General features: G+C 42.1%; 1 protein-coding gene and 1 long non-coding RNA gene across 4 annotated transcripts; one reads left to right on the plus strand and one right to left on the minus strand.

The window, feature by feature from the left end:
- Positions 1-7,352: 7,352 nt before the first annotated feature.
- LOC146762135 (uncharacterized) lies at positions 7,353-9,931 on the minus strand. The gene is made up of 2 exons (XR_014943639.1): positions 8,547-9,931; positions 7,353-8,030 (listed from the first exon to the last, which is right to left on the minus strand). It is a non-coding gene; the product is annotated as an uncharacterized LOC146762135 (long non-coding RNA).
- Positions 9,932-10,058: 127 nt separating this feature from the next.
- Positions 10,059-25,304, plus strand: FAM133B (family with sequence similarity 133 member B). 3 transcript variants are annotated; one of them, XM_085540599.1, is made up of 11 exons: positions 10,059-10,176; positions 13,376-13,473; positions 14,240-14,318; positions 16,285-16,359; positions 16,517-16,549; positions 16,973-17,041; positions 18,729-18,824; positions 19,554-19,601; positions 20,875-20,970; positions 21,565-21,612; positions 23,026-25,304. In XM_085540599.1, the coding sequence occupies exons 1-11, from the start codon at positions 10,153-10,155 to the stop codon at positions 23,110-23,112; spliced, it is 753 nt and encodes a 250-aa protein (XP_085396725.1). In that variant the 5' UTR covers positions 10,059-10,152; the 3' UTR covers positions 23,113-25,304. The 3 variants fall into 3 exon arrangements, with proteins under 3 accessions (XP_085396725.1, XP_085396726.1, XP_085396727.1); XM_085540600.1 differs by having other exon boundaries at positions 17,017-17,041; XM_085540601.1 differs by having other exon boundaries at positions 17,020-17,041.
- Positions 25,305-25,327: the final 23 nt, after the last annotated feature.

Consider the following 25,327-nt stretch of genomic DNA (forward strand, 5'->3'; position numbering starts at 1 on the left):
ACCTACGAATTGACAAGCATACTTTTGGCAATACTTATTTCTTCCCTTTTGCTTACAATTTAGCATGTATTGCTCACTGATATGCAATAAATACACAAAATAAGAACCATAAAACACGCTTAGGAATAGCGTGCATAAAAACAGCTCATTCAGTTCTTGTAGAAAACAGCTACAAATCTTCCTTTTAGCTCAGTGACTGCAATTTGAAACTGATAGACTTCTACATTTTAAAAAATCCCTTAAAATTATGTATTTCATTGTGCTTTTAATACAAAGAGTGAGAGAAGAGATCTGAGTCAAATAGGAACTTGTTCTTGAATAAGATTCTGCAAGGCCAGGTAAGCGCCATTGGTTCTTTTTGTTTTCAGTGGAAGCCTTTCAGCTTCAGTAGTCAGCACCACACTTGGGTGAGCCTTTGCCTCCCGGGGAGAAAATATTGCTTGGAGTTAAAGTTAGTGGAGAAGTTGCCTTGACTTAAACAAAGTCCTTTGAAAGCTTCTGCAGTGTTGAAATTGGGTAAATTTCCAGCCTTCCAGCTGGAAGTGAACCAGAGCTCCCAAACCATATGGCAGTTCTTCCTTCAGATGGAATGTTTTATCTCAGTTAAAATTTACTGTCGGCTTCATCCTACCTAATGTCAATGAGACATCTGCATGTCTAGAGAAAGCAACAAGTTTGATATGGACATTTTGCTACTGGGTAGAGAAAATAATTTCTGGAAAAGAGCAGACTAAGGATACTGCCTTTGGAAAGAAAGGATGAAAAACAAAACTGACATTAGTAATGATGAAGAAGGAGATTTGAAGGAACAGCTGGCATTCATGAAGTGAGAAATCTAAATACAAACAGCGTATTAAACAAACATTGCAATATACTCTTTGATACTCTTTGACTGCAAAGTTGATGGGGTTTTATGGACGAATCTAGGGTATGAACTTACTCTAATCAGCATTGTACTGTTCATTTGCACTGAAGCAACCTGTACTGTTTGACTGAAAGAAGGGTAGACTTTGGTGATATCTGCTTGGATCAGCTGTAATGCTCTGAAGCTCGCTGCCCTTTTGGGAGCACGCTAAATTGGCAACCATGCTACTGAGCGTTCAGCACCTTGAATCCATCCACGTGCCAGGCACATTTTCCCACATTTACACCAATACTTGCTCCCCAGTGGAAAACAAATGTCCACAAATCATCAGCTTCCTTTGTGCTGTTACTTCTGAAGGGTTTCTAATTAACATACTGTAAAAGGCAACTTTTCCTCTCCATGTCTCGTACATATGACAGGTTGGTCAAATCCTCAGCTTTAGATTAATGTTATATAATTTTATTAATCTTCTCAACACTTCTTCCTGCTGCTGTTCTTTACGCTCAGAATGAAGCCATGTTCTGCTGTATGTTCCTGCCACATATTAATGGTAGGAGGCAGGTATCACTTTCTTGTGAATTTTTTTCCTTTTATAAACTTTTGTGAGGCTTTCAGAGTGTTCTTGAGTGTTAGCATCTATCTTGAGCACCTGGATGAGAGGGGAGAATTGTGAAGTGCTGCAGAGATAGAAAAAAAAACAACAGGCAGAGACTAGGAGGGTTCAGGACAATTGTAAGCAAAGATATGTGGAAAAGTTAGATCTAAATGTAGAGGGAAAACTGTTGTATTCACCTGTTATTTCCTTCCACAAGCATAAGATGAAAAAAGAAATGCCCTCACTGAGGATTTGAGTTCCAGATACTGAATGTGCCAACTCAAGTCACAGATTCTGGTGCTGTTTATCAAGACCACAATATTCTAAAAATCAGGTTGTGTAGAAGTTAAGACACTTTTCTGTGTAGATATTAGGGGGATGGAGAAGGGGGAGGGAGCTGATGAGGGTCTGAGAGCAGATTAAGCTGATCATGCAAACACAGCCTCTAGCTGAGCTGCAGAAACAGAGGATGCATTGCTGTAAAGCAGGTGGGTCACTGTCTGTGCCCAGCAGTGTGTGGTATTGTGGATTACAAGACGACTCCTGCAGCAAATTGAGAATTCTTTGCCAAGCCAAAATGGCATGTTTTTGAGTACTTGGATTTTAATGAGATTATGCACATGGAGTTTCAGCTGCATCAGTCCAGATGGCTCACCATCTTTCAGGAGCAAGTCTGAGAACTTAGCAAGTCTGTGAGACACCCAGTGTAAGTAATGCTGCAGGACCATCTGCCAGGAAGAAGGAAAGCTCTTCATAGGTTGTACAGCAGGGAGGGAGCTATGCCACCTCCAGAAATAAGTCTGAGGTCTGTGTAGCGCTTTGTTACGTTTAGTCCACGTGTATGGGTGATGGGGCAAGTGATGGTACAGAGCGGCTTGTTTTAGTCCCTCCAGTAAACGAGAGCAACTAGCCCAGGCACAGACAAATTCACAGTTCTAGGGTAGGAAACCTTTAATTCTACATTGCTTTCTCAGGTATTGGTTAAATCCATGCAGTGATGGATCCCTTAGCAGCTAAATGCTCTAATTCCCTTATCCCAGGTCAAACTGCTGTGACACTAAAAGAAGCACTGTGGAGCCTGGTCCTTAGAGGTCTACCAGCATCATGCCTCCTCTTACTGCAGCTACCTTGATTGCCCATCACTTATATCTGACCTTGCTGATACTTCCCTAGACACTTACAAAGCTGTGAGCTTGTGATTCTGCAGTTCCCCCATTTGCAGGCAGCATCCTGTATGTGTACTATAGGTTTTCCTTGCTTCTCATTAGGAATTGGGAATTACTACAGTAGAATATGGCAAATCATTTATTTTTATACTTGGATAAGGGTAGTTTAGATTGAATGCAATGTGTTTGATCAGCCAAAACGATTTTTGATTCAGAAGATAATTTTTGAATGTAAGGAATATAAGATTCCTAGACAAGTGTCTGTCATGAACATTTGCAAGAGCAACCAGTGATTCTTTTGTTGAACAGAAGTTTCTAAAGGATATAAACTAGACTTGCAACAGCCTCCTCCTACTGCTTAACCCCCTTCCAGGGATCACTGCTCCAGGGAGAGGTCTCCCAGCAAGAGTCAGAGCAAGTAGGAACCTGTTCTTCCCTGTTCGGAGGTCTCCAGCTCTCAGGGTGACATGTGTGCATGTAGGGAACCAAGCTTCTAGCTCATTCCTCTGCCTGTGCTGTGGCAGGTGTGAGTACTGAGCCCTGCCACAAGTAGGAGGCACAGACACACCATAACCCCCTGTATTTTCCCCTGAGGAAAAGTCTGTACAGGATCTGGAGAAGACAGTGTGCTTAGTGCTTTTATGACAGTGCATTTTATATTTGACATTGTATAGGAAGATCTCCCCTTGGAGATCTCTCTCACCATCCCAAAGGATGACTGAATTGTGGGCATACTGTGGGAAAGGACCAAGTGTGTGTGACAGTGCACCTCAGTCATCCTTTATTGGCAATAGAAAATGAAGGTTCAAACTAAAGCCTGGCTCTGCAGAATGCTGATTAAAGAAAAAGTGCTTTGCAGTGTTTATCCAGAAAGACACAAAATCCGTCAGGATTTCTTGCAGGGACCTCATCTTCAAGGGTTGATGTAACTGTAGGTTGTAACTACAACAAAAAGTACATCAGGATTTGGATGCTGGCAGGAAGTTTGTGGATGTGTTGCTGTACAAGGAGGTTTATATGAGCTCAGTGGTAATGTGCCCATCTGAAGGCACTGATTGCCAGGCACATATTGGACTGAAGACAGAGGAGCTGCAGTGTTATGAGATTAGAGGCCAAGGGAGGGAAGTGGAAATGTGAGCAGTGGGGACTGCAGAGGTTGGTCCTTTTTCATCCTACACATGTAGCAACGCAGTGCTTTTCCAGCTTGCTTTATCATGTTTCTCCTTCATTCTCCTTCCTATTGTGCATGATGAGTTGAACAGAAAAGTATCCCTACAGATTACTAGCTCAAAACCAGAGCAGGCCAGCACTGTGTAAAAATGTGGATTGTGCCACGGTACCCGTATTAAATCACAGAATCATAGAATCACCAAGGTTGGAAAAGACCTCCAAGATCATCCAATCCAACCAATATTTCCTACTAACAATGTCCCTCAGTACAACATCCGAATGCATCAGTTGTCTCAGTCTCAAGGCATTTTAGCCACGTTTCCTTCACAGGCAAAGCAGCCATTCCTGTTAAAGCAAGTAACACATGTTCAAGTACTTCAGAAAGAGAAGATATAGAGTCGCCTATTATTTTCTTGCTATAATTTGTTTTCTACACAAAGCTGTATGATTTAGGCACTGAAAGCACGCCAACGAGCACCTACTTTATTCTTTCCAGTCTTTAATTTCTTTGTGAATTCTTTTCAAGCATTCAGATTAATGTATTTATGGTCCATTTCATTCCATTTCAGCTAAGTGGTCTATTTCTGCCATTGAATCTTGTATAAGTTTTATTTGTAACGTAATATTTAGCTGCATTACTTTGAACAGCTTTAAAAGTATAATGCCTTCGAATGCTGTAGCTAAAGTATACCCTTGAAATGATGTCTTAGAAGTTGAACTGTATACTTTGGAGCTGTTGTTTCTATTGTAACTCCCGAAAGCATCACGGAGTGCTTTCGTCGCTATGTCTGTCTCCTCCTTTCTGTGTAACAGCGTGTGTTTATTTCCTCACTAGCTTGATATTCTTCAGTCTGAAGGCCCCAGTAGGCAAACACAGGAATCCTGTGCCTCAGCTGATGGGGGGTCCCAGAGCTGAGGAGGGGTTCTCGTATGGGCAGAGTTGCTCACAGAAGTGTTTGCAGAGAAAGGCTTTCGTTTAGTAATGGATGGTAGTTGTGAGGACACATGGTTAATAACAGCACCAAGACACCCAGAAATGGGGTCAGCGCTTATTGACGATATGGACACCTATATCTGCAAGTTATTTGACATTTACCTAAATTATTCTTATTGTAATTCAGTATATTATTTCTTAGGAAAACACACTAGTCCTGTGAAAGGGTAGTTGCCAAAAATGTGTCGAGTCTTGCTGCTTAATTGTTTATTTGCATTTAGTGTACATTTGTGTTGTTGAAGTGAAGCTACTTCTATAGAGAAGCAGAGAGTTAGATCAGTCAAAAGACAAGTTTTAAATAAGCTTCATACTGTACCTAGAGTAGTACGTGTGTTCAGATGTAGTATTTTTATGCTTTAGGGTATTTTTGTTTGTTTTAATATGTAAAAGAATAAGCAGATTACTTTGAAATGCTACGGTAGAGCTGATTTTATCCATAGTGGGGGATGGTTGTCTGAAAAGTTACAATTAGAACGTGTTCCATAGGCCGCCTTTGGCTTTATCTTGTCTGTAGTCGTTCCAGCAGGTATCTGTAGATTCCCGATGCTGAAACCAGGGGCCACGTTTGTGTGGTGCCTCGTAACCGAAGTACATTTGTTGCAGCAATCAAACTGCCCATCAGGATTAAAGAAAAGATTGCCGACTCTACAAAAGCATAAAGGCAGCAAATGTCGATATCTTGTGTGTGTGTGCGTGGCATGAAATAGGATCGGGGTATCAAAGTAATTAAAATCATTTAGCGTGATCTACTCTTGTTGTAACTCCGCTGACTACAATTAATTTAAACCAAGAATTTCACCATGCGAATCTGCAAATTCCAGTGTCGGGCAGCTCAGGTCTATATAGGGACACTTAAGCTTCATGCTATATAAATGGTAATGTGTGACAAAAACTATTAACTCTAGTTAATATTATTTCTCTCACGGTTTCTGTTCATTTCTTTTTTTATACAAAAGTTGGGAAGTGTGCTTCCTTGTGGCATTGGGATGTGTGAAGAAAAGTGTGATGCTGGTGCAGAAATGTACCAGAAGCCAGGTTCACTTCTCACTGCTCAGACACCCCACGCGTGCCTACTTACATGTCACAAATCCCACTGAAGTTAATAGAACTTCATAAAGTGAAGCCTGTTTGTAACCCTTCTGGGATACTGCTTTGGGAATCTGCAAGATAAGATACAGTCTCCAAAGGCAATAGTAAAACTTGTGCTTTCGGGTTTACAGCATGCTATGAACAGGGAGGACAGCTTGTGAGACACTTCCAGGGTAACTTCATTCATTGATATTACACCAGGCTGACATCAAAATCTGCCTCAGTGCCTTAATTTCTCAGTATGATTTTATAACAAAATCAAGAAGTGAAAAGGACATCTGACGCTATTTGGCTTCTGTTGTGTTCTTTTCGTTACGCCACGTGCTCTGGAGATGGCTGGGGTTTGATTATCCAAGGGAATCATGCAAAGCAGTTTCAGATGTTTTCCTTCCTTCAACTTAGGACACGTAACTGCTGGTGGAAGGCAGCGCGGTCCCGCTGAGCTCCGTCACTTTACCTACACAGGCAGTAGGATTTTATTGTGCAAGGTGGAAAGTTACCTATGGTGCAAAGTGTACTACCTAGACTACCATGGATACCTATTCACAGGACATGATTTCACTGTATCACTTCATACTTGAAATTCACGATGTTCTTTTAATCAGGGTACAAACACGAAAAGGTGCGTGTGTTACTGTTTCTTTTAAAGGTGCATCATTATTTTTATTCTGTGTGCTTAGTGATTACGATTCAGTGTTCTTTACCTTCTTTTTGTTCAGCATTAAGATCAGCTCTGTGCGAAACGCGGTATCGCCCACAGAGGTACAGGAAGGTGTAACGTACATACGCTGGCTTGCCTTGTGCTTGCAAATATACACCAAGGGGTTACATAACGCAAACTGTGGTAAATAAAAATATTGCACCATTGCTGTACGTGAGCTCTCGCAGCCTCTCTCTTCTTGCACAGCTGCTGATTACCATAAACGCATTGGGAAAAAAAAAACTATGTTTCTGCTGTACAGAATGGCTGGGAAACAATGCCGACACTTTGGACGCTCTCGAGCTCTCTTTGCAAGCTTTCAGACAAAGCCCTTTGATCTCACTGCATGCCTGCTCTGTGTCCCAGATCTCACCCTGGGAGGCTTTCTGCTTTAGGAACACCCTCGGCTGGGGCTGCTTTACATTGACTGCATTGAAGTTCATCGGAGCGTACTCTTCCAAGCATGCACCTTACCACATAACATATTCTCTAGCTTTTACGAGTCTGTAAAGATGGTGGACTGCAAAAATACTCACGTGTCAATACGGCAAAGTTAAATTAAGGCACACAGAAGGTCGTCAATGTATTATATCAGAATTACAGTCCTTTGGAACTGAACGTTTTGCTGCTGGCAGTGCAAGAAAAGCAAAGTTGTGTATTTATTGTGGGTGCTGAGGGTTCAGTATGAAAATCGATATAATAAAAATGTTCATGGCATCAAGTTCTTTTTAGTTGTTCCCAAATTATTGGAAAGTAAAAAGGCAAGAAACTAGTTTTGTATTTAAAACGACTTTCCTGAAGTTTACTTCACTCTTCTAGCTATATTTTTCTTTTATCTAAAAATGTAAAATGAATACAAATGCAGTAAGTATTGTATATTAAATACAGAAAAATAGTGATGCTGCTTTCCGGTTTTTCTTGCTGTGAGTGTTTTTCTCTACACCCAGAGCCTTACAGAAAATGAACCTGACACACACACCGAAAGCCGGACACAGAAACATCAGCACCTTCACACCCTTGCAAGTAACTCATCATACACCTCTGGTTTTAGAAGGAGTGTTACCTTGTTTTTCCTGATCTCTGAATTATTCCCTTGCTTCCATAGGATGAAGTCCTTCAAAAAAAAAGAAGTCCCTTTTTCTCTCGGAGGCATTCAATTGTTGCGGTTGCTGTCCAGGCGACTGTTCAGCACCAGCTCGTCTGTACTGAAATGGTCTTTGTTTGAGTTCACTTCGCTAGGCAACTTGTGCGCTAATGCAGCTATGATGGCCTGCAGTCATTCAGGAAATGCTCTGTTTTCCCTGAGTTGTTTCAGTCCAGCTGTTCCACAGAGCAGCCTGGTGTTCATGTCTGCAGCTGCTTCCACCTCCCATCTTATAAGAACCTGAGCACACTTCATTCATTGACTGTTTTCTCCTCGATTGGCCATAGACATGAGATCGGTAACATTTCTGGGTACGCAGAAATGGTAAATGTGCTTGTTTGGAGTCCAACAATATGACACATCATCAAACTCTAAAACCAGATGCACGTTCCCAGTCTTCACTCCTACTCAATCAACAAAACACCTCAGCACAACAGCACACATGAAGTTTCAGCTTGTTGCTTATAGCAGGGAGATGGAACTGGCTGTTCCTTACCGCCCCTTCCAACCCAAACCATTCCATCTGATACAACTGCAAAGACCACTAAGTTTCTTTAAAGCAGGATAAAAGTAGTTTCTACTAAGGAGGCTTCAGTGAGCCATCAGTATGTAAAAACAGAAGCATCCACATGCTGCTGGATGACAGCTCTAGGCAGAGATGGCTGCAAAGCTGACCAGACCCACAACTCAAAGGATTCTGTAACTTAAACCCACAACTTTGTGCTGCCCCCTAGAAACTACAATGAGTCACATAAATCCTTTACGAAACCAGCATACACAGTTCAGATGCAACGTGGCATGAAACAAAAACAGCTACCTTTACCTTATGTGGTATTCCACGTCAGCCTTGAATGCTGTCATCTTCTTTGCCTCAGAAATACCTAATGACACCAGGTATTACTGTACCATAGAAGCTCTGTTTTGCCTTCTACAGACAAAGGCACCTTTCAGTCTCTTGTCACCCGGAAGCCTTTCCTGTAGGTATTGTCACGCATTCTTAGACACCCCGTCTGGCTGGATGTGTTTCCTGGCTCCCAAGACAGCAGGAGAGCTATTGGCAATGCCACCAAAATGCCCCAAGGTGCTCTCTGGGGCTGTCAGCCACAGCTTCACGCTCTGCCATGGCCTCATGCCAGGCTGCGGTGCTCCCAGACCTCCAGCACTGGGCACAACTTGCAGTGCCGTAGCCAGTCCCCTCCCTGAGAGCTGGCGAGAGCTGGCTGGTGAGGGCCTGCCCACAGGGCCAGGCCGAGGTGGCATATAGGGCAAGGCCGCACCGTAAGGAGCATGATTTCTCTTTGCCAATGCTCTTTTCCTCCATGTTTTAAGGAGTTTTGCTGCTTGTGACTCTGATGGGCTTCTTGGGCACCGCACTACAGCATTCTCTGGTTTGCCAGGGAAGCAGAGAGGTAACAAGTAACGATTGAGCACTTATTCTCCTTTTCCCCTTTGCTTTGGCAAACAGACCCCGCTCCACAGCGCTGTACCAGGACAGGCCGCCAGGTCACGGCACCTCAGCGTACACCTCAGGAAACAGGAGTGACTTCTCCAAGCGACCCTATAAGGACAGGCTGAGGGAGCTGGGCTTGTTCAGCCTAGAGAAGGCTGCGGGGTGACCTCATTGCAGCCTTTCAATACCTGAAGGGAACTTACACCCAGGAGGGGAGTAAACTCTTCAAAAGGGCTGACAATAGCAGGACATGGGGAAATGGTTTTAAGTTAAAAGGGGGAAGATTTAGGTTGGATGTTAGGGGGAAGTTCTTCACTAGGAGAGTGGTTAGGCCCTGGAACAGGCTGCCCAGGGAGGTTGTGGATGCCCCGTCCTTGGAGGTGTTCAAGACCAGGTTGGACGGGGCCCTGGGCAACCTGATCTAGTAAAGGTGTATGTTTGGTGGCCCTGCCAGGCAGGGGGGTTGGAACTACATGATCCTTGAGGTCCCTTCCAACCCGGGTCATTCTGTGATTCTGTGACCACTAGGTATGGCAAGAAGAGAACAAAGCCTCACAACGGCACCCTGCGTTCACTGCAGACGGGCTCTCCACGTTCCACATCCCAGGGCACCGTCACACCCCACGCCCCGAATCCCGTCCAACTTGCCCTAACCCCCAGCTCCCCATGACGGCGGCCCAGCTCTGACCTCCCGCCGAGGCGGCCCCGCACGACTCCCCGCCGCTCTAATCCCCGCCGCTCTCCTCCGCGCCGCCTCCGCAGGGCTCCGCCCCGTCCCCTCCCGCGGTTGGGCCCCGCGAGGCCTCGCCCCGCTCCCACGAGCTGAGGCGGTGTCGCGGGAGGCTCCGGCCACGGTCCGTCGGCAGGGGGCGCCGCTCGGCCGCCGCCATCGCCGCTCGCGGGGCCGAGCAGGGCCGGGCGCCTGCGGGGCGGCCTCCCAGGAGCGGGGAAGGGGCCCGGGCTGGGCGGCGGCGGCGCCATGGGGAAGCGGGACAACCGCGTGGTGAGTAACGACCGCGGGCGGCGGCGGCGCGGGCCGGGCGGCAGCCACTGGGCTCGGCCGCGGTGTCCGGGCGGCGCCTCGGCCCGGGCGGCCGCAGCGGTGAGGCGGGCGGAGGCCGCGGAGCGCCCGACCGGGCCGGTCTAAGGCTCCGGCCGCCGGGGAAGGGAAGCGGGGGCCGTCGGCCGGGCGAGCGGGGCCGCCGGTCCGCTGGTGGTTCTGGTGGGGAGAGGATGCCCATGGAAGGCCCACGGAGGCCCGCGGGGCCGGGGGCGGGCAGCGCTCGGGGGTGTGCGGAGCGTGTGGGGCGGGCACCCCCTGCGGCTCCGTGACGGCCGGCAGCGGCCGCGACTGGGAGCTGTTGTGCGAGCTGTTGTGCGAGCTGTTGTACGAGCTGTTGTGCGAGCTGCCCAGTGCGGGGCGGTGAGATGCCGGCCTGGTCCGTAAGAAACGCGGCGTTCCCCGTGGGAGCTGCTGAAGTAGTTCTGGTAGTCGCTCATCAGAATCTCCTTACGCCTGGCACTTGGCCCTGCTGAAATGGGCTTCGCACAGCTCTGCTCGCCTCAGGAAGCCCATACACTCCTGGTTGCAGAGCTTCGTTCTGCATTGTTACTGTGTTCATCCCTCTTTCTTCTTGAAACTTGTGCCTACCAGTCAGCCGCACATCTTATGCTCATCCCTTATTTAGGCATAACTTACAATTACTGGGTTTTGTGATGAAAAAAAAATAAGTTGTGAGTCTTGCATTTCCCCTTCTCGTGTTTTTAGCAAGTGCTTTGAGCTGCAGCTGGCTCCAGATAAACAAGTGTATGCTCGGCTCAATGGCAGCATGCAAGAGGTGTACACAGACACTGTTGCAGCAGGGAGCTGAGGGCCTTTGGTTGCTTCACTGGGACACTAAAATGACGGGATCACTAAAAGAAGGGAGATTTAGGCGAGAGTCAGGAGTTAATTCTTTACTCAGAGGGAAGTGAGATGCTGGCACTGCTGCTCAGAGAGCTGTGGGAGCCCCATCCCTGGAGGCACTCGGGGATGGGTTGGCTGGGGCCCTGGGCAGCCTGAGCTGTGGGGGGCAGCCCTGCCCACGGCACGGGGGTGGAGCTGGATGATACTTCAAGTCCTTTCCTACCCAAGCCATTCTGTGGTTCTGTAACTCTAAAAATGTGACTGTGTTGGAGTGCAGGGCCTGGCCTGTGCTTCAAGCATAGAGTCACAGAATCACCAGGGCTGGAAAAGACCTAAAAGATCATCCAGTCCAACCGTTCACTTATTACCAATAGCTCCCACTAAACCATGCCCCTCAACACAACATCCAGTCTTTCCTTGAGGATATGTTGCCCTCTGGTAGTGTTCTGGGCTGTGTTTGGGTGTCTGCTTACAGTTATTTTAATATTACAGTGGGGATGTACCTACCCATGCCAGACAGTCTTATATCCCTGTAATTTATGGCACAGTGAAGAGTCAGCCGCTACAGCTGCTGCTATAGGCAGGTTATCTCACAGGGCCCTTTTCTGCTCCTCTGTGATTGCAGAGCTTCCCACCTCTTATATCTTACCCACAGCCGTTCTTAAAGCTGTCACCATTTGGACACTTAGGAGAAGGACAAGAAGTTTATCTCTTTCACATCTTCAGGACACTTGGAGGGCATTGACAGGTTGCATGGCTTGCATGGACCCTGGCCAGCTGAAGATGCCTTCTGCTTTCCATGAGCACAAAAGCTGTACAACACATATCTGTAATAACTGCCTGAGCAAACTGCTGGGAGAGGACAATAAATGTGCATGTGAGCACTTTCTTTGTCAGGACACATTTTTCTATGGTTTCTGGCTGCTGAAATGCAGTTTGGCAACACAGTGTAAGTGCTTCTAGGAAATGTTTATTGGTGGAGTGAATCTTCATCATTAAAGCTACTGAAATTATAGGAATATCTTAAGACATGCATTCCCCAATAGTGGGCTGTGGAACAGTGTCCAGTCATTGTGTATCTGCTGCTGGAAAGGAAGAAGACTGTGCCACTGTGTGGAGGGCTTGCAGGGAGTCAGTTTGAGGCAGAAAACTAGTATTTGGCAGCTCTAACCAAGAGATGGAGAGGGATTTGTTACCGTTTTGGGTTAGTTTGGGAGGAAAACTGCTATATTTTATGGAAGAACAGCGAGCAATCTTGTTCTTAGGAATAATTGCTAATGTAGGAAGCTCAGGCTTTCACAAGGAATTCCTGCAGGGAGCCAAGGCAGGAACTGCATTTCTGCCATAATTTCTGCTGCTCCCAGTGCACTGCAGTTGTCTTGGTTTAATGAAAACAACGTTAAAGCACTGCATTCCTGCACTCCTAAAGGAAATCCTTTCTGACTGAAGCTCAATTTGCACACAGAATTCCTACTTCTAATTGATTTGTAATATAATGAAGTGCTACAGTTATGAATGTGAGCACGTATCTTCGCTTGAGCGCGTGCATCCACCTGCTAGAAAAGAAGGTACCAGGCAACCTGAGCTGCTCATTGCTTTGACCTTTTAGTTATCTCCAGCCTGCAGGCAGCAGGGGCGGTTTGTCTCATGTTTTGTGAAGGTAAATAATGAGGCATCAGGATGGTGTCCTGGTAAGAGCCAGGAGATGAGGGAAATGTACCTCCCTTCTACGGGAGTGAAATACCATCAGCATAGTAACAACAGAGTAATTCTTTGCTTCATTATCTGACTTTAATTGCTGAGGTTACAATAGGTACCTCATAAAATTCCGGGTTCTTGCCTTAAGATAGTCGTAAGTGTCCAAGGTCTCATGTATGCGTAACTGTCAGCAGAACGCCACTTGATTTGTTTGGTGTTACAGCAGAGTCTTATGTCGTGGTGTTATTTTATCCAGGATGCATTGAATCTGCCATCATCACTTTAGAGCAGAACTCCAGAGGCCCGAGTGCCAGATGTCTTAGAGACAAAGAGCTGAAATTAAATCATGCTCTTTCCATGTCCCAGGGAAGAACATTTCCACGATCTAAGGCTGTACTCGGTTTGCAGAGTCATTGCTCAGGGAGGGGAATGGTCCTTTGGGGGATGAGTTCCTTCTGTCACAGTGTGACAAACTGAAAGCACTTTTCCCACGTCTTTCTGTGACTGAGAAGAAGGATGTGTGAAGAACGGGGAGGACAGATGTTGGTAACATAGCACAGCCAATGAACTCTATATTTCTTCTTGTTTCATATTCAAGGCTTACATGAATCCCATCGCTATGGCCAGAGCACGAGGTCCTGCCCAAAACTCGGGACCAACAATACAAGATTACTTGAACAGACCAAGGCCGACGTGGTAAGTGCCTGAGCCAAGTGAAGGATTTGTTCCCTGTATTCTCTCAGTTACTTACGTTCTCCCCCAAATACGCAGTGATACACTTTGAAAGGTTCCTTGGCTCTGGCCAAGATGCTATTTTCTAAATACATAGTCAGTCCCTTCTTTTAAAGATAAAATTTCACATTAAAATATGTTTCTTATTTGTCTTTAAATACCTTGGCTACAGTTTCTCAGAAGAGGAAAATCATAGGATCACCAAGGTTGGAAAAGAACTAAAAGATCCTCCAGTCCAACCATTCACCTATTACCAATAGCTCCCACTAAATTATGGTTATTATACCTCTTTCAGAATCCTAATGCTTTAAAGCCTGCAGACATGTTGAATTTTAAAATAAAGTCATCTCTAGGAAAAAAAAAAAAAAAAGCATTTTGCTGGTTGATTCTTAGAACACAGTCTACCATACCCCACAAAATCATTGCTTTAAGATACCAGCAAACAGCTTACTTTGCATTCAGGCCATTTTACCTCCTCTCTTAAGAAATTAGAGCGCAGTGTAACTAATTGCAAAGTTAACTTTAGATCTTTCAGAGAGGTTTTGCTACCGTGCTCAAGTTATTACAGTTCAGTTACCATATGTGTAGCATCTGAGGTAATTTTTCTGTTGGAAGTTCAGCCAAAGCTAAACTTCAAAAAAACAAACCAAACCCACATGAAGTCAGACACTGAAGCGGGTATTTTTGATTGTGGGATTGCAGTGACTGATCTCTCATCCTTTTTGTACAGGGAAGAAGTGAAAGAACAGCTAGAGAAGAAAAAGAAGGGATCCAGGGCTTTGGCTGAGTTTGAAGAGAAGATGAACGAGGTTGGTAATGTTGTTAGTATGTTAATGCCTCAGTTGTCTTACCTTGTATGCTGCTTTTTTTCCCTTATCATTAACAGCACCGAGTACCCATAACATTTCACTGTGCTCTGTGAGAGAATGCTTTACTTTGTTTGTATTGAATATTAACATTACTTATTAACCAACGAAGAGCTCCTCCTGATCCAGAGAAGCACTGCATAAAAAGTTTTGAGAAATGCTGTGAAGAAAATGCAAACTAATCATCACTTGTTTAAGGTCACACAACCCAAACACATTGGGAAGAGATGTGTTACTGAATCAGGCTGCGCTAGTGAGGAACGTACATATTATGATTTGGGTGTGGGAGAGTGCACTAAGAATGGCCTTGAATGTCCAGACATTCTGATGGAACACTCCTCTCTCATCCTAAGCTGATTAAATTCTGTGCTGGTTCCCTGCTATAAGTGGGGCTATTCTGGTAACTGTGTTTAGCATCTACTGGAGATCAGCACACTGTAAGGAAGTTTCATGTCTGACTCCTGTTGTGTACATAGGAAGCAAACAGTAGATAATGAATTTAGCTGCTTTGTTCCCTCCTTGGATTCTGGTATCTTTGGATAAGCTTCAAGCACTAATTTTCAACATTGTGTGAGAGTTTTTGGTTGAAGTAGATAGTGCTCCTCCTCTGTTACTGAAAGGGCTTGGGACTCTGCTTGTTACATCGTTTTGCCTTGGAATTTATACCAGTATTTGGAAGATGACAGGATACGGTTCTGAGGAGACTGGTTGTTTTGTGCTCTGTCAGTTTCAGCTCTGTGAGTTTGGTTTAGTATTTGATCCCTTTACTTTATAATCAATTATTTGTATCTTCTAAGCTCAGATCTCAAGTGGTAGAAAGGGTTGCAAGCCTCTGACTGAGGTGCCCTCTTGCTCAGTTTACTGACAGTTGTTCTGATGCTGTATCTTTTCTTTTATTGTTTGTTTTAAAGAACACATACTCAATCTGTTTCTACTTCAGAGAGAATTTCTGCCGAACAAAGCCCAGCCTGTTGTCAGAAGGTCTGTAGGTAGCACCAGGTAGCTGAAGCACCCACCCTTCTGCAGTACTGTGTAGGCATTGCCTAGGATCACAGAAACACTGCATGCAGCACTGTATCCTGATTAACCCTGTGACTTCTTTCAGCAGCACTGTTAAGCTAACTCACCGTGTGCTGACCCAGAGTTCTCTGTATCATATTGCACTGCATGTGTATAATCATATTCAATTCCTGATATTTCTTTCCCTTCAGCACAGTATGTGGGTTGTCATTTCTTTGCCAGTACAATACCAGTACAGCTTAATTAGGTGGAAAGGAAGAATCAGAATAATAATAAAGAAGGGAGCATGTGATGTTGCTGACATGGAAAGCAGGAATAGTGCAAGCTAGCAGAATTTCATTGTGATGAGATGTTGGATGCTTCAGAACCCTTGAATTTGAGATAGATTGAGAGAACTTGTGAAGGAAACAAAAGAGATGTGCATAATGAAGTTCTAATCGTTGACACTGACAAAGCACAGAACAGTCACTAGATACACCCATGTATTGAAGAAGGGCCAGGAACATTTGTCTTGCAATTCTACTTCAGGCAATTTTAAAACATAGGCCAAGAGTTTGTTTTTTGGTAGGCTGACCCACTGTACTGACATGTTCTGACAAGAGCTCTGTGATGCTATAAAACCAAGGAGACCAAAATTGATGACCTTCAAGATGAATAACCATCTCTTAAGCCCAGCTAACTTGAACATTAAGGTGTGAACTAAAATAACTGCAATAGTTTTATCTTCTGTAATACCAAGTGCACCATAGCCATGGTTAAAACTACAGGCTGTTTATTTTCTGTGGGTTTTGTGAAAACTTATTAAGTAAAGGATATGATTTTGACAAAGTTCTCTATGAAGAGTTGTTTGGAAATAATGGTTGTGTCACCCTTATTTTGTTTGTTTCAGAATTGGAAGAAAGAACTGGAAAAACACAGGGAGAAATTACTAGGTGGAAATGAGAGTTCCTCCAAAAAGAAAGAGGTCAGTTATTTTCAGTTTGGTACAGCTGGTGTTTGGAACCAGTTTTTGCAATACAAAATGCTATGAAAACATTTTTAAAACCAGCATCAATTTATATAAACCTAAATGCACAGGAACACGTTGCCAAAAATAACATTTGTTTTATTCTATTTTTAAGAAAAAGAAAAAAGAAAAGAAGAAATCTAGTAGGGTGAGCAAAATTTTCAGTTTTCTGAGCCTTTTTCTGCTTTGGGATTGTGCCTGTTTGCCATTTGGGTTTTCTTGTAAAGAGGGGACATAGTTTGAATTTTGAATTTGGATGATAAATTACCTGATTTTAATTGGAGAGAGGTAGATTATTCTGCACAAGGAGAACTTTACATCTGCTTAAGGAGTAATTGGTGTGGGGGGAAAACATTAAAAATACATCATCACATAAAAAGTGACGTCTGATATTTTTTACTGTCTTATTTAAGAAAATCTAGCTGAGCTCAGCTTCTTGGAAATAAACTGTTGTTGATAATGCTTTGCAAATGGAGAGATCTTAAGATTAGGTGTTTGTATGGACTTTTATTGATTTGGTGGACAAAATGCTGCATCTCACAAGCTTCACTTTTTGTTGTGTTTGGTCAAGTTGTCTTCATCTTCCTCTTCTTCATCAAGCTCTGATTCTTCCAGCAGTGCATCTGATTCAGAAGATGAGGTAAGCACTAAACTACCAGGGTGTAACATGTTTTGTATTCTGAGTGAAATGTTGCCTTTGTGTTGATCTCAGCATGCTTGAGGTGTAACTGTGGAGTCTGTTTTAATTGTGTTAAGAGAACTCCTCCGTCATGGAGGAAATACTTGGGATTTCTGTTTTGAACTTGGAAGGTGTAACTGAAGATGAGTAAGTGTTTTACCATGTGTACCCAAGTCACTGAAATAGTGGCTAGTATTTGTTTAATTTTACTTATTATTTACTGACTTGAACAGCCAGTAAAGTTACTTTTAAAAGGGTGATTTTTATTATGGAATGAAGAAAAGTAATAAGAACATACTATGTGTATTAACCCATTTTATCTGTAGAACCTGAGATTCATTGCAAGCTAGACTAACCTATAGCAATACTATGAAGCCACCAGATTAAAACTTTTTTTACATGCTTTGGAAGAGATTCTTCTGGTCTTGAGATATGCTTTAGATCTAGCATAGTGTCAGCAGTTCTAAAGTAACTCCTAACCACAAAATCACTGTTAACACAGCTAAGATCTTTGAGCAAGAAAAAGAGCATTAGCGTCTTGCTGTGAAGGCTTGCAGAGTATCTCAAATGCTGCAGATTCTGAAAGCAACCTCCTTATGCAGTCTTCTTTGACATTTGTCAACTAGTATTACCAGATAAAAAGCTAAGAAAAAATGACTGTAATCATGGAAATAACAAAACAGTTTGGGTTGGAAGGGACCTCTAGGATCATCTGATTCCAATGCCCTGCTATAGGCAGAGACACTTCCCACTAGGCCAGGTGGTGGAATGCTTCTGTTGTATGGGCATCCACAGCCTCTCTGACCAACCTATGTCAGTGTCTCACCACCCTCACAGTAACGAATTTCTTCCTAATATCTAGTCTAAATCTGCCCTCTTCCAGTTTAAAACTGTCTCCCCTCATTCTGTTGCTACTTGCCCTCATAAAAAGTCTGTGATCAGAATAAGGCTTTCAGGCCATCCTTTCTAGAAAATTAGGGGAAAGCAAAAGTAACATACTGAACTGATAGGAAGTAGGATGCACAGCAGCATATATTTTTCTGTTAAAGAGTATTTCATATAAAAAGTAGAATTAAATACCAGCTGACACTTCATCATGAGACTTAACACAGATCTTGGCAATATATTTTAAAATATTCCTTGAGGGCTTCGTTTGCATAAAACTACTTAAATTTGGTACATATGATACAGTTGTGAATTTTAGATATCTGTCCGTTCAATAGCTTCGTCATAAACGAATGTGTTCTGGATGGCTTGCTTGTAAACTGAACCCATTGCTGTGTGAGCATGGATTTGTGTGCTTTTCCAGTAGAATCCCCCCATCTCATTTCAGCAATGCAAATGTATCATTTTTACTAGTTTGGCATAAATCTTCTTTAGAGATGGTCAGGTTCTGTAACATACATCTCAGTGATAAACAGAATCTAGGGAGCCTGAATTTTACTCTAGTTTGGTTTTCTTCAGTGCAGTAGAGTTAGGAATGTCTTCCACCGAAGGAATCAATTGTAGTGTATTTATTCCTCAAGAGAAAATGATAATGTAGGAATTTGGCATTCCCTATTCTTTGCATGTGATTTAAGTCTTTAATATCCAGTGAAAGTAAACTCAGGATTGTCTTTTTCTTTTTTCCTAAAATATTTGTGGATAGGATAAAAAGCAGGGGAAGAAAAAAAAGAAAAAGAAACATCGATCCTCAAGGAAGTCTTCATCAAGCTCAGCTTCTGAATCTGAGTCAGACAGCAAGGTAATTAAGTGCACATTGCCCTCAGGAAATGTCTCTGATCTGCGTTATGGAGACAAGCGTTTCTGGCTTTGTAATTGCTGCATTCAAAGTCACGCATTCTTACTGTGGTTGAGCTGTGCTTGTATCTTTAAGGTGTGATCCAGAACGTACCTCTGCTGCCCACAGTGCATTGACTGAATACAGTTCTTTAGAAGCTGAATATTCCAACAGTTTCTATCTGATTTTCTGAATTCAGACATAAGCAGTTTTTGTGCTGCACAAATGTTTTGTTCTAATGCTACATTAACACTTCAAAAACAAAAATGTTCTGTGATGTTCTTGTCCACATTGCTATTATTGAATGGAATGCCATCTGTGAGAATACAGCTATTGCAGGGAATCAGTGGCCAGAATACTGCCTTCCTAAGTGTGTTTGGATGGATGAGAGAATAAAGATTGCAGACTGCTGGGGGTTAGAGGAGTATCTGGTGATGGTAGTAGTGACCGGTGTCTTTTTAGGGGCTCTCTAGGTGTACTGCTTTGAGAAAGTTCTCTGTTGTTTGATTCCATAGAGACCTTTTCTCACTGTTTGTTCCAGAAATGAGCAGGTGCTATCAAAATCTTGTTTATTGTATTGGTCATGTTAACAGTCTTCAATATACTGAAAAAGGCAGTGGGTCAGGCTGCAGTTGCCATTTCTTTTTTTACTGGAATAATTTTGTCATGGTGAATGTTCTTCTTTCTACCTAGGACAGCACAAAAAAGAAGAAGTCAAAGGAAGACCATGAGAAAGAGAAGGTAGAGTTATATGTTTTAAGTACTTCCATCAGAACTTCATTGTACATACATAGTGGGTCTCTTCCCTCCTCTCCCACATCTCACCCATTTTGTACACACGCATCTGAGGGCTTTCCTCCTTCTACTGCATTGAATGCAAATAATCTTGTTGACTTAAATGTTAGTTATTTCTGTGTGTAAACTAACAAAGCTTTCAGTGTCAGCCCTAGTCTTTCTCTTCAGCTACCTTTGTTAACACATTGCTCCCTGCCACTGTAATCATCAGTATTAGGTTTGAGGTATAAGATCTCCATTGCATCGGGCAAACACGTTGATTCTTTATTTTCCTTGTTGTATTTCTGTTTCCTAGTTCTCATTTCCCAGCAACTCTTCTTGTGTATCTTCTCTTCATAGAGCAAATGACTACCATAGTCCCTTAGTTTTGGTTAAGCTCTGCTGCTGCTTTCACACTTCTGAAATCAAAAGGCTTTTGAGGGCTGCAGGTCTTTTCTGTTATGAAGATGCCCTCTCAGATGGGTTACATTGTGTGTGCTCTTTGTGAGTGATTCTGGGAAAGGATTGTGGTACCAGTAATAGACTAAGTAGGAGGGTCGATGTAAGTAATCTCAGCACTCAAAAAGACGATTTATAAGAATTTTTACTGTTCTTTTGACTGAAATAGAATGGAAGAAAGTAGTTTCACTCTTAGCAATACCTTACTCGGTCCAGAGCAAAGCTTATTTGAAAAAGTGTAGGGGAGAAAAAAAAGTGGCTCATCAGAACAATCTCTTGCAGCATCTGAATTACAAAAACTAAAACTGAAAAAGACTGCTCTTTAAGTATATTGAAACTATTTATATAAAATGAAAGAACGTGGCCCATGCCAGAGGTACAGGTCTGAAGGGAGCGTTTTACTTTATCAGCACCAAAGCAGCAGTGTTTGTGCGTACTCTGAGACATCTTCATTTACTCTGCAGTCTTTTGCAGTGATGAAGCATTTAAAAATGCTTGCTCCTCTGTGAGTTTTCAATTAAAATAAGAGACTGTGTTGTACTAATAGATCATTCTTTAGAAGGTGCAGTATCTTGGTAATGGAGCAACACACAGAAAATCATTATATTCTCACTGAAAGCATTTTAACTGTGTGATGATTTGCTGATGAGTAATTAGTTTAATGCGTAAATTATTTAAATATTTCATAACTTAGAAATAATATTTCCATGTAATTTTAAAGCAGAAGTTTCCTAATACCTGGAAGGCTTACCGTTACTTGCAAATATATTGCTTTATGTAGGATGGCAAAAATCATCACAGAAAGAGGAAGAAAGCCGATCGTGGTGATGGGCCTTTATCATCAGAATCCTTATCAGAAGCGGATCAGACAGAGGAGGTCAGTGTGAAGGCTAAACTTCAGCTGTTATAATGCTTTCAACTTAGTGATTCCCATGAGTAAGCAGCTAAAACTAGCCCAAATTGAATATATTATTGAAATGTTCTGTTCCATACAATTGATTTTAGTGCAACTCCTACCACATACAGGTCATTCTGAATTAATGTTCTTGAAACTTTACAACTTTCCATGGATGCTTTGGGGTTTAATAAAATGAGGCTAGGTGGTGCCTCACAAGATTTCTCTCTGATCACTGAATACAGACAGGCAGGAGGTTCCAGTTTGCTGTTTTTTTTCCATTAAAATTTCAACCATGTTATTCACTTAGTGGTTTTACTGTTACATCTCTCTTGGCTGCTAGTTCTGCTGTGTTTTAATAGCATAGTGCCTAGAAATCAGACGTTTATTGGATTACAGTTATTATAGAATATAACACTGTTATAGTCAGTTTCTTCAGCAACTGCTCAGTCTGCCCTGTCAATGTTCTGCTGTTTCTCATTTTTATACAACAAAAGTTCAAACTTCATATAAAACAGCATTTCCAAAGCTGCTGTCTCATTACATGCCATTTATTTATTTATTCATTTATTTTAGGTTCAGGTGAAAAAGAAGAAAAGCAATGAGGAGAAAGAGAAAGCAACAGCAAGTATCCCTTATACTGTAGTGTTAAGACAGTAATATCTTGTACTTGGTTAATTATTTTATAATTCCACAGTAACACAAATGTTTTATAGTTAAAGTCAGATGAGTTGAAATTTGATATTTCTCTCTTTATCTGTTGAAATCAGCTTTTCAGCTGCATAATTAAGGGACAGGTTTGTCACTACTTTAACTACATAGATATATATGTATGTGAATCGAGACGTATTTAACATCCATTGCATCAAGTCAAAATATGTTTTACACTGTACTAGCATAACAGAACTACAAATTTCTGTATAAGCTGAGGTAGCAACATGCCATATAGGTATTGAGGCTGTTCCTTTGTAGGAGTATCATGTATAAGTATTCCTTTGTACACCTTCTATACCAGAGCATAAAGAGGGCCTTAGGACACAATCTCTGCAGCATCACAATACTAATAGAATTCTTCCCTCAACCAAATGAAATGCTGCTGGCAACCTGTTGCATTTCTCTGCTTTGTGGGTACTTCCTCTGATGATAAAGGTGGGACAAAGGTTCAGCAGTGATACTGTAGGACCTCAGATATGTCCCATGTACCTGAGTTAGAGATGTAGTCGTTCTGAGCTACTCTGTATGCACTATAAGCAGCACTGTTCATAATTAGGTACCTCAGTTGCTCAAATGAGTTATGGTACCTAAGCACAGGAATTTCAGTACATGTTTTCTGTGGAATTTGAGTTCGTTTGCTTGTCATAAAATTACTAATGACTTATTTTTTATCTTAAAAGAGACAAGTAATGTGTGTAGAACTAAGATATACCTAATTCGCTTCGTTTATGTTGTTACACCTATTGAAGAATTCCACTTGAAAAAGGATGTTTGTATCTTTCAGTTTTTGATTGAACCTGGTGGTGTTAATTAAGTGTATATGTGAATATTTAAAAATGAAACTCTATCTTTTGTTTTAATTAAGGTGCAAGTGCTGGAGATTTTAGCCTAGTATAGTGCACTGTGAAAATGAGCACCTAATTGAAGTCTGTAAAGATGCGAGTTACTCCCATATATGTCAGATCTCAACGCAGTTTATTATTTTCTTAGAAATCTGTAAAACACTGAGAAAGCATTAAAAAGATGAAGAAATATGATAGTGATGATGCTGAGGGCTGTGGAGGAGCCAGACCACAATGGAGACGAATTGAAAACTCTTTGTAATAGTGCACATTGTGAACTTTCCTTTTGTGATTTTCCAATAGGCTTTTATAATAATCTGCTCCGAAGTACCATAGGTTTTTTACAGAAACATCTTCCAAAATGTCTCAGGAGAGCTTTCATTGCCCTGCTCCTGCTGTTATTGAATGGAATGCAGTAGATGGAATTTTGCTCATACTCTAACTTCCTTTTTTGCTTTTTTCTTTATTATTTCTTTTTTAGGATAAAGCCAAAAGGAGAAAGAAGCACAAGAAGCACAGTAAAAAGAAGAAAAAGAAAGCTGCTGGCTCAAACTCGGATTTGGAATAGTATTTAAAAAAAACAAAAAAAGCAAGACTATCAACAAAAGTGCAATGACTGAAGGAAATTGAAACTGTGAAATGATAACAAACTTTACCAAACTGCATGAGTTTTCCTGTGTTCTAGAAATATTCCTAATCTTTCAGTAGCCAGCCATATGCAGCTGTGCTGGGGAAGACCGTTGTTATTGCCTGCTGCTTAATACATGAGGTACAACTTTGATTAAAGTCCAGTAAGCAGTGTTAGATGTTTGAAACAACGTTAAGATGGTAGCTTAGTCCAGCTAAGATGTAAAATATTGGGAAGTAAGAGTTAAACTTTTTAGATACTGAAAGTAGTGTTTTAAAGCGTTAGTAATAGCCTTTATTTGTAAATCAGGACAAATAAAATCCCAAATTCATCTTGTAGGTTTATATTATACTTAAAGAGTTACCAGCTGGTGGCTGCGAATGGCATTTATGGAACGGGAAATGAATGACAACGTATAAAATGCTGCCTTTGTAGTAATTGCCCCATTACTGTCTTCATGCTTATGAGAAAGGGAATGCTACCATTTGGCTAACTGAATAGGGTGCCTTTGCCTTGATCCTTGCAAATCTCTGCTATTTTTAATCCACGCAGCATCTCTGATTCTAGAGAGGCCAGAACTATTGTCAGCAGACCTTTTCTGAATAAGCAGTTCTGGGCTTCTGAGCATGTGCTTCTGCATTAAGCAAGAGCAATGACATTTTGCAGTGTAACTGACATTCAAAGCCAGAAGACTTTACCTCTGCTTCTTTGAAATAGCGATAGATCTGTGCTAGGAAATGAGCATATTTCATTTCATTTCATTTTGGTTTAGTCGAACACTTCATGCAAACTCCGGTAGTTTTTTCTTTTCCCTTCACATTAACTTTTGGATCGTTGTGCATGATTTGTACCTTTATTAAATTAACGAAATGCAGGTAATCATTCATTGTAACCAGTTCTCTGGATTATGTTCCACATGCAGAGTTTCGTGTACGTATTTAGTTACTCTTACAGTTAAGTTCATTGCTGTGTTGAAGTGCACACTTGCTGAAGATATTTAGCATGTAAAAAGCAGGGTTTTGATACCTTAACAGCTTCATATTGAAGCTGATTTTACTCTAAGCAAGTTCAGTGGCAGACCTGTTACATGACGCATCTTGTTAGATTAAGGAGAAATAAACCACCATACTGCCAGAATCTCATTAAATATGCTGTTTAAACAGTTTGTATTTATATTTTTGTACTGGAGGGCTACAGAATGTTGACCTAAATCATAAAGCTGTTTTATTTTAAATTAGTTGCTTTAGGAATTGAAAATAAGCTTTTATAAATTAAATGTGCACGCAAGAAAACACAAGCAATCGTTAGACTTCAGTTTTTACGTGAAATTCTCATTGTATCTTCCATTGAAGTACCCATGGCTGCGCCTGCTTTAGCCTTTAACAACCGCCCATCTGTCTGAGTGGTCAGCTAGAGATTACAGGAACGATCCGCCCCTTTTGCCACTGCACAGGTGCTAACTTCTAACTTACCTCTAACATACCGATGTTGGAAGTATTTTATTGCCAAGGATTTCAAGACCTTTCGTAACTGATCATTAGTCTGCAGATCATAAATAAAGACTGAGGGGAGAAAGACGATTTGACGCTGTCGTTCTACAGTGACGTTGACTTTTCTGTTGAGTTCTTAGAAAATAACACGTATTGAGTCCCAGCGGTGTCCTAAAGTGCACTAAAGAGTTGGATGGCATATTTTATATTGTTGGTTGATGCTACTGATCCTCAGCCCCGTTGTGTCAGTGAGGTTAAATAAAGGCAGCGAGTAGTAGGGGTTGGGTTGGGGGCTTTTGTGTTTTTGTTTTGAGTTGTGGCGTTGCAGTGTTGGTAACCATTTGTAATGAACCATGTTGGATGCTCTGCTCTGTGTGATACCTTAGTTGACTTTTACACAACTACATGCAACAGAAAGAAAGACAAATGGGAACGAGGGCCGCAGTCTTCCACAGCCATAGGCCTGTGTGTTGTTTTACTTGTCTCAATAGAAGTGCTGTTGTTGTCAGCTGTGTGCTTCTCAAACACCTGCAGCGCTTTGTTCGTGGTGTAGCTATTAAGGAGCTTTGTCAGTTCACAGCGAAGCCGCTTTCATGTTGGCGATGGAATGTGTTTTGGTTTTCAATACATTAGACAACCACACGGAGTCTCCTCTTGTATCTTCT

Source organism: Coturnix japonica, chromosome 2, assembly GCF_054131305.1.
Source record: "Coturnix japonica strain WE chromosome 2, WE-NBRP24, whole genome shotgun sequence".
NCBI classification, from domain to species: Eukaryota; Metazoa; Chordata; class Aves; order Galliformes; family Phasianidae; genus Coturnix; species Coturnix japonica.